This window comes from Mus caroli, chromosome 14 (genome assembly GCF_900094665.2).
Source record: "Mus caroli chromosome 14, CAROLI_EIJ_v1.1, whole genome shotgun sequence".
Classification (NCBI taxonomy): domain Eukaryota; kingdom Metazoa; phylum Chordata; class Mammalia; order Rodentia; family Muridae; genus Mus; species Mus caroli.
Window position 1 is genome coordinate 39231662 of NC_034583.1, and position 9567 is coordinate 39241228.

The 9567-nt window shown below is 47.8% G+C and overlaps 1 protein-coding gene across 2 annotated transcripts in view; it reads left to right on the plus strand.

Moving 5' to 3' along the window:
- Window positions 1-1039: 1039 nt before the first annotated feature.
- Window positions 1040-9567, plus strand: part of Lgals3 (galectin 3) — an 11820-nt gene continuing 3292 nt past the window's right edge. The window contains exons 1-4 of one of the 2 annotated variants that reach the window (XM_021182127.2): window positions 1040-1159; window positions 6634-6655; window positions 7164-7529; window positions 8679-8767. In XM_021182127.2, the coding sequence (XP_021037786.1) occupies window positions 6638-6655; window positions 7164-7529; window positions 8679-8767 (473 nt within the window). In that variant the 5' untranslated portion in view covers window positions 1040-1159; window positions 6634-6637. The remainder of the gene's footprint in view (window positions 1160-6633; window positions 6656-7163; window positions 7530-8678; window positions 8768-9567) is intronic. The other variant, XM_021182128.2, reaches the window with a different exon arrangement.

The window sequence follows — 9567 nt, forward strand, 5'->3', positions numbered from 1 at the left end:
AAACCACCTACAAGCTTCTGTTTGTGCAGCCAGAGTCCTTCTGTTTAGGACCAGCACTGGCATTCTGGGGGGCTGCTTTGGACCTAATAGGATTAAAATAATGCCAACTCCATAAATGTATGTAAAGCCCTAGGCACAGAGTGGGGTGCATAAGCGTTTGGTGGATATTAGCTGATGTATCTGAAACTGGGGGAAAATTATCTTGAATATCCTTAACCTCATCCCTCAAGTTTTTAATCTATAGAAATGGTTCCAAACTGGTTATCAGCCTCTTGCAAAAGCGGCTGTTCCTTGTAACGATTTTCATATAGACAGAGCTACGCCCTGTCTTCTTGATTTAACTGGCCCTTGCCCGGGCTGTACTCTCCTCCAATCTTTGAGAAAACATCTTCCTAGGAATCAATTCACACATTCATACTACTTCATTCATTAATTCATTCGTCCACATTTATTCATTCATCAATCAATCAACCAACAAATACCCACCGAGAACCTACTATGTACCACATTGGGTTTACCCAGCCCAGCAAAATCCAGAGCAGGAGTGAATGCAAACAGGGCCACCTCTTTTTTTTTTTTTTTGGTTTTTCGAGACAGGGTTTCTCTGTATTACCCTGGCTGTCCTGGAACTCACTTTGTAGACCAGGCTGGCCTCGAACTCAGAAATCCACCTGCCTCTGCCTCCCAAGTGCTGGGATTAAAAGCATACGCCACCATGCCCAGCTCAGGGCCACCTCTTACATCTCAGACTTGTCAGGGACACCTGCTCCTCCCTTCCCTCACACTCAAAGTCACTGCCATTTCTGGGGAAAGCTTCAGGTGAAGGAATTGGGGGCAGGATGAGACCCTGAAAGGCAGCTTCAGACAAGGGAATTGGGTGAGTCTGAGAGTCTGGGTGCGGTCGGTTAGGGCCCACTGCGGGGCACAGGTGAGGGGCACAGGCTGGCGGGCGTGTTCCATTCCACCGTGGGGAAACTCCGGGGTCCGTGGGGCGCGGTCCAGCCAGGCGCCTGTAGGGCGAGAGATGCTGCCCCGCCCCGGGAGGGCGGGCCCGGGGAAAAGAGTACTAGAAGCAGCCGAGCCACCGCCCGGCTCTGACAGCTAGCGGAGCGGCGGGTGGAGCACTAATCAGGTGAGCGGCGCACAGAGCACTACCCAGGTGAGCGGCGCGGCGCGGGGACCGGTGCTGCTCAGTGCGCCAAGAAAGGGCTGGGCTCCCGGGAGATGGACGGAGGTGACCTTCAGGGTCCCAGGCGCTGGTCTACCGCCTTGGCTCTCCTGCGGGTAACTCTCGGAGAAAGTTAGTCACGACCTACAGTCTCTTTGGGATGGCGGGATGCCAGCGGGCCCTGGGCACTCCTTCGAAGCCCTGCGTTAGAGTGAGCCACAACCTACGGAGATCCACCTTGTAGCTGTTCCCTAGCTTGGCCATAGGGATCAGGTGCCTCTTCTGGCACGCTGGGGGTGGGGGTGGGAGTTTGGAGACTCAAAAGACATCTCCCAGGATTCCTGACTCCTGGAGGAATTCCAGCAGGCTCCTTTGGTGCACGTGGAAGCCTTCCACTAGAGATCTTGCTGTGTGGTGCCAGTGAGTTCCGCCAGGTTCAGCGGAGGTAGAGGCTACAGCCACCCGCTGCGTGCTTGACCACACAGGACAGTGCTGCCCAAGCCCTAATGCGCATGTGTCGGGATGAAGAACTACTGTAACCTCTAACATTTTTTTTGTAAGCCAAGTGACTCATCCGTGACCAGTGTGGATATTTGTGCAATAACCTCTAGATCTGGGTGGAGGAAGTCTTGGGTGTGGCCGTGTTGGCCTCAGAGTGCAGACCCTTAGCGGGAGGCTTTCAAAGGTAGCATTTATTCTGAATTATGTTACTCAAGCACTATTGCAGGGAATCGATGATGGGACCGGAATGAGTTGGGGCAGGGGGGGGGGGGAGTTAAGACAGAGGTTTAGGATTCTGGTTAACCCTAGCAGGGAAGCAAGTGATTCCTATTTGAAGCAATTGGAATATTTATAAAGCGACCCCCGGGGAGCAGGGTTTCTGGATAATGAGAACATTTGGACTTAGTGATCCGGCTAAGAACAGAAATCAGTGTGTAAAAACTACCACTTTCTGAAATTCCAAGATGTTTGCTTCAAGTTTATAGTTCCATATTTTTATTTATTTACTTTGGGGGCAGGGGGAGTGTCTTAGTTAGGGTTTTACTGCTGTGAACAGACACCATGACCAAGGCAGCTCTTATAAGGACAACATTTAATTGGGGCGGGGCTGGCTCACAGGGTCACAGCTTCAGTCAATAATCCTCAAGGCAGGAGCATAGCAGCATCCCGGGTGCAGGAGGAGCTGAGAGGTCTCCATCTTCATCTGAAGGCTGCTAGTGGAAGACTGGCTTCCAGGCAGCCAGGATGAGGGTCTTAAAGCCCACACCCACAGTGACACACCTACTCCAACAGGGCCACACCTTCAGTTAGTGCCACTCCCTGACTGAGCATATACAAACCATCCCAGGGAGACAGGCTGCCCCTGCAGCCTAGGCAGGACTGGAAACTTACTATGTAGCCCAGGCTGGCTTTCAATATTCAATCCTGTCTCAGTCTCCCAAGTGCAGGGGCTAACAGTGTAAACTACCACCCCCAACTGTTTCCATAAAACTTGAAGTTTAATAACAAAAACATTGCTTGTCTGCAACAATAGTCTTTGGTGGCGGTGGTGGGGAGGCAGTGCCCATCTGAAAGAATGGTAGTTTTTTTTTTTTTTGTCCAGACAGGGCTGGTTTAGAACTTGTGATTTTCCAGGCCAGTACAACCACACCTAGTAATTGTCTCCTTCTTGGTCACTGATCATTTTTGCTTTGTTTTGCTTGTTTCTTGAGATAGGGTCTTACAATATAACCTTGGTTGGCCTCATACTCAGTACAGAGTTCAGGCTGGCCTTGAACCTATGCTACTCTTTCTCCCATGGTTTCCTGAGTACTGGGATTACAGATGTGGACCAACCATCTTTACACTAGCCTTTTCCCCTGAGACAGTCATATTTATCTGTGATGGAGACTAGCTTCCTAAATTCAGAATGTTTAGGAGTTTGGTTTAAAATCTGTACTTACTCCATCTTCTGGGGAGGACATGGATGAGGTCTTCCAGGCTTAAGCTAAGAAGTGTTTAATGGATGGCTCACTAAATTGTACACAAAGCAGAAGAGGTAGAGAATTGCTTGAGGGTTGGCTGGAAAAATTTATCATTTTTCCGTAGGTTGGGTCTATTCAAGGGTTCTCAATCAATGAGATAGTTCACTGGATCAAAAGCATGTGTCCATCATTTTTGGAGATGGGGTCTCACAGGCAGCCCTGGCTGGAACTCCGTACATCAGGCAGGCCTGGATCTATATGACACCCTCCTGCCTCTGCGTCCTGAATATGATCAGATGCTTTCCAAAGAACTGTTCCTTAGGTGGGTGCGGGCGTAAGTGCCTGTCATTCCAACATTCAGGAGGCAGAACCCAGAGAACCTCAGGTTCAAGGCCAGCATAGGCTACATTTAGAATTCTAAGCCAAACTGGGCCAAAGAACAAGACCTGTCTTAAAATATATAAGCGAACTTCTTACTTCCTGCCAGTGAGCTCGTGTCCTAGGTGAGTCTTATTTATGATTCAGATGCCTATTTGCCTAGCCAAGGTCTAAATCTTCACTGCAATAGACACATATACATTCATAGTACATACACCTCAATTAAAAAAAAATCTATGTTTAAGAAGTAAATACAATAAAAAACAACAGCTAAAAACAATGAATACTTTTTTTGGAAAACCACAATTTATAGGTTAAAATGTGGTTTTTCTTAACAATGTGACTGTGCACAAAAGCATTCTGTACTCAGCAGCCTGTGTGTTGAATGATTCACCGAGTTAGTGTTCTGGCTAAAGCTCTATTTTATTTTTAAATCTGTTTACTATTTCAGCATGCTATGTAGTTCTGGATGAACAAGCCAGAGAATTTTTCAGGGAAGTAACTAAAAATTTCAAAGGAGTCTATTTTAAAACATCAAAAAATGTACACTTTTAAACTAGTATAGGACAAACCTGAATTAGGAGTCAGGAAACTTGGGAACCTTGTCCCCAAGATGCCAGTGAGATGGCTCCTGGCCACCGAATCAGCTCTCGGATTCCTCACTTCACAATGGGAATGTTTTCTCCAGCCAGTGTCACCAGATTGCTAACAAAATCAAAAACAGCTCCGTGAAAGTTCTTTGGGAGCTGGAAATCACTCTACAAGTGCTAGGAGGGTGTCACTATCCCGACATCCCGTGGAATGTGTCACAGAGCTGTCCAAAGTGTCATCCAAGACCCACGTGCGTCACAGTGAAGTCTGCTGCCTCTAGGGTTTCATTGGGTCAGATTGGAAAAATGGGCCAGTCTCTTAAAACTGTAGCATACTTAGGAGGGGATGTCTTTAGGGAGCAGCGTTCGTTGGTTAGTTTTTGGAGACAGTCTTGCTATGTAGCATAGGTTAATGGTAAACTCAATCCTCCTGCCTCAGCCTTTTGAGTGCTAGGATTAGAGGTGTGCAGCACCACTCCCAGCAACAGATTGCTCTTGTTTTTGAAAGAGTCTGCCTGTGCAGCTTAGACAGGCTCCACATTTCTGCTCCTCTTGCCTCAGCCTCCCTAGACCTGAGGTGGCAGGCGGTGAGCATCCTTCCTTGTAAACTTTGCTACTTTGAAGGGCTGAAACTCTTTGTTGGTTTTATGGCCCCTTGTATGTGCATTTATCTAAGGATAGACATTAACAGCCTGGATTGGTAGTTTTCAACCATATGTGGTTTTGGCCTTAGCGATTTGCCCATGTTTGAAAACATTTGGGGTTGTCATAAGTTATAGGGTACTGTGCCACTGGCATCTAATGGCTTGAAGCCAGAGATGTTGCTGAAGGGGTGCGAAAAGGTTACTCAGAAGTGCTAAGTTCTCTGCCCACTCTGAACCTCAAACCTATTTCCTAACAGGCTCTCACTACATAGCGCTGGCTGGTCTGGAACTTGCTCTATAGATCAGAGCTGGCCTCAAACTAACAGAGATCTGCCTGCCCCTGCCTTCTGAGTGCTGGGTGCCATTTTGCCCAGCCTAGGTTTTATTTTCTTAAGGAAATTCTGAAGCCAGGAACTGTGGCTCTTGCCTTTGATCCCAGCCATTGGGAGGCTGAGGAAGGGGGACTGTTGTAAGTGCTCCAGGCCAGATTGAGACCCTGGAGCTTTTGTGTGGTTCAGGCTTACCTCAACCTCATGGGAGTTCCCATGCTATAGCATGCTGAGCTCACAGGCACGCCACACTACGCTCACCTAACCATGTTAGTTCTTGGGGAAATTGAGTAAAACATCACCGGTGGGCAGATGAAGTTAGAAGAGTCTGATTACTTCCAGGTCCAGGTAATTCTCACGGTAGCAAAATGATGTAGTCATTCTGAGCTCTGATCCAACCCCCCCACCAGCCCCACCGGCCCCCACCCCCACCCCGGTCCAAAGCTACCCTCCCATGGCTGCTTGAATTACCTAGTGCTAGACTGTTTGCCAAATATGCCGATGCTGTTAATTTAATCCCCAGCACCCTAAGAAAGAAAAGATTCCAAACCAGAGCTGCTCTCTGCTACCTTCTGAGGGATCTGTTGAAAAGTGGGGCAGGTTCCAAGCCTCTTGTGGTTTTATAGGTGTGGCACAGGAGCAAAAGCCAGAGGGAAACAGGGTATGTCTGCAAACCAGTCCTGAGACAGCTTTGTGTAAGGCAAACCTGTTTGGCAGTATCTTGAATGCAGTTGCTTCTGTTCACATTGCCGCCCAACTCACCTTGGTTTGGCTGATTTACTGCTGTTGTATTTGGAATATCGAGTACCTTAAAAAACAAAAAAACCAAAATAATGCAGGCACCATAGCCAACACTTGAGATGCTAAGGCAGGAGGATAAGTTCAAGGTCAGGATGCGCTTCCCAGCTCACCAGCAAGCTCTCAGATTTGAATGTCCCAGTAGAGGCAGGCAGCACTGACCCTACTCTTTGTGCTCATACATCTCATGCCCCTTGCTGGTCTGTGGGCCCAGTCATTGTGTGGAAAGTGATGGCTCAGAGCAGGCATCAGGTGTGCCAGGGGAGACTAAATAACCAGGCAGCAGCAGCCATGCCAGCTGTCTTTGAGATCTCAGTAGGAACCAACAGATAGCTTTCCTCTCATGTCCCGGAAGTGCTGTGGCTGGGAAGAGGGCTATACTTCCCATGAATCCTTGCAAGGAGAAACTCAGGGAAGCAGGTAGCCGAGAGAAGCCGTACCTTGTACCATCTTTCACCGAGAGAAGAGGCAGGACATTCTCGACCTACTCCTTGGCCCTCAAGGTCTTTTGCTCTCTGGCTTCAGAACACAAGCTCCTGACATCAAAGTCTGACTTCACAACCTAAGTGGGTTTGGAATTTAGCTGTAATGTATCTGTGCCTGTCCGCAGATGTTTTTACAGTCCAGCATCATTGACTTAGGCAAAATGATTGTACACTGACTGGAATTGCCCATGAACTATTTAGGATGTTTCATCTCATGAAGGTTGTAAATTGTTTTAGGCTCGAATACCAATAACCCCCTTTGGCTTTTCTCTCTTAGGAAAATGGCAGACAGCTTTTCGGTAAGTATTTCATGTCTTTTTCCTTAGCCCCATACACACTCGCATGGGTTAGAAGGTTTCATTTCTACCACCGAGCTTTCCCTTTGACCCTCCTCCTGACCCTCGGCCTGTTAATGGTAGACTTGCTTTTCCAGCAGCAGATTCCAGGGAGAGGTGTGGCCTCTGCAGCAGGGATGTCCCTCCTGGAAGCAGCAGGACCAATGGCATGGTCTGCTCATGCCAACACCTGCAGCTGTTTCTCATGTCGGTTAGAAAGCATGTGTTTATAACCAGCCAGTTCCTGGTGTAAGCTAGAAGAGCTTAACCCACCCTGATCTGCGATGATGAGAGGCCAGAATAAAACACAATACCAGACAGAAGAGGATCAAACTCAAAACAGCACAATAGGCGAGGGAAGAGTGTGAATCTTCTCCCATGTCCCAGCTTCTTAGATCACGAATGCCTGTAGCCCACTGAGTTCTGTGTAGTGAAGGAGTCCCATCCTCTAATTGTTTGTCTTTCTTTATAGCTTAATGATGCCTTAGCTGGCTCTGGAAACCCAAACCCTCAAGGATATCCAGGTGCATGGGGGAACCAGCCTGGGGCAGGGGGCTACCCAGGGGCTGCCTATCCTGGGGCCTACCCAGGACAGGCTCCTCCAGGAGCCTACCCAGGACAGGCTCCTCCAGGGGCCTACCCAGGACAGGCTCCTCCTAGTGCCTACCCCGGCCCAACTGCCCCTGGAGCTTATCCTGGCCCAACTGCCCCTGGAGCTTATCCTGGCTCAACTGCCCCTGGAGCCTTCCCAGGGCAACCTGGGGCACCTGGGGCCTACCCCAGTGCTCCTGGAGGCTATCCTGCTGCTGGCCCTTATGGTGTCCCCGCTGGACCACTGGTAAGAAGGAAGTTGTTTCATGGGCTTGCTGTACAAGTGGAGGGGACATTGGGGAGGGGGGGATTTAAGCTTGCTGCTTAGAGCCATGTCTTAAGGGCCAACCACAGGGGTGTAATTAGTCAAGTGGGAAAAGGAATGTGTTCATATTGAGTTTATCCTGTGACTTGTTATGATAAGACATTGATAAAGGTGCTTTAATATAAATCAAGTTAAGATTGTAGTAATAATGAGTGGTGCACACCTTTAGGAAACAGAGGCAGAACTATCTTTGTAAATATGAGGCCAATCTGGTCTACATAGAGATCCTGTTTAAAAAAACAATTACACCATGAGGCAAAGCTGTATTATTAATAAACACTGAGTTCGGTGGCTTATTCTTATAACCCCAGTAAATACTGAGAGCTTTAGCTCAAACCAGGGATGCAGAAAAGGAAAATGATGGGGTAGGGGAGACTCCTCCATCTCATACCCATGCAAGGAGCCTTCCAGTTTACCCACCCACTGGGAGCAACTCCAGGAAGTATATATAGGGTCAAATGCAGATCAGAGTGAGAGATGGGAGTTTGGGAGACAGCAGAACCTAGGAGGAAACTTCATAAAGGAGAGATGAGAGGCAGGGACAGCGCTCTGGGGATGTCTACCATACCTTAAGCACTTTGCTCAACACTTGTGGAATGAACTGTAGAAGTGCTCATTCAACACAGACTCATGTGCAAAGCATTTTGTTGGTGACCTGCAAGCACAGAAGCCCCAGTTGACACAAACCTTTCCTTAGAGAGCTGAATTACAGTGCTGTATGTCATGTGTCAAAGGACCCAGGGACCCTGTGCATGAAAAGATTGTTGGTCAACCATCATCTAGCTTAAAATGTTAAAAAAAATGAGTCTGTCTGAATGAATTATGGGTTGAAATGGGCCCAACTGATGGTCCAAGAACATTTGGTCGTTAATTTGTTAATTTCTCAATTAACTTTTGTGTACATAGGGAGCACTCTCTATCTTCCACTTCTTTAGGCCCTGGACAAGGTGGTCTCAGAATCTACACAGGGTTCTGTGTTGGTCACTGCATTGTACCAATGTTTGCAATGTACTTTACATTCCCCAAGAGAGCATAGTGCCTTACTGACCCTGGAATGCTTGTGTGTCCCAGACGGTGCCCTATGACCTGCCCTTGCCTGGAGGAGTCATGCCCCGCATGCTGATCACAATCATGGGCACAGTGAAACCCAACGCAAACAGGTACAAGGGTGACCCCAACAACCTATCTGTTGGATGGTTTTGAAATAAAGACTATCTTAATTAAGAAGATTTTGTAAGTTACACAGTTGAATCCAAGTTGGGCTATCACATGGACTATCTCATAATCAGTACTTGATCTTATGTCACTTTTTGTCGGGATGTTACAGAGTGAATGGTAACATCCTCTACTCTGTGTTTTGGTGTGTGTCATATGCTTTCATTGTCATGAGTGCAGGGTGAGGGCTGTTTGTGGTGGTTTGAATACACTTGGCCCAGGGAGTAGCACTATTAGGAGGTATAGCCTTGTTGGAATAGTGTGTCACTGTGGGCATAGGCTTTGATACCCTAGTCCTAGCTGCCTGGATGTCAGTATTCTGATAGCAGCCTTCAGATTAAGATGTAAAACTCTCAGCTCCTCCTGCACCATGCCTGTCTGGATGCTGCCATGTTCTCACCTGGATGATAATGGGCCGAATCGCTGAACCTGTAACCCAGCCCCCAACCAAATGTTGTCCTTTATATGAGTTGCCTCGGTCATGGTGTCTCTTCACAGCAATGGAGACCCTAACTAAGATTACACCATTGCCTCTTCCTTAGACAAATAAAACTGAGGCGCAGGTCTTATGTTTACTGAATGGCAAGCTAGGAACCCCAGCCTTCTGGGTAGGTGTCATTTACTTAAAGGGTTTGAGAAGATGGCAACTCTTTTTTTTTTTTTTTTTTTTTGGTGGGTTTTTTGAGACAAGGTTTCTCTGTGTAGCCCTGGCTGTCCTGGAACTCACTCTGTAGACCAGGCTGGC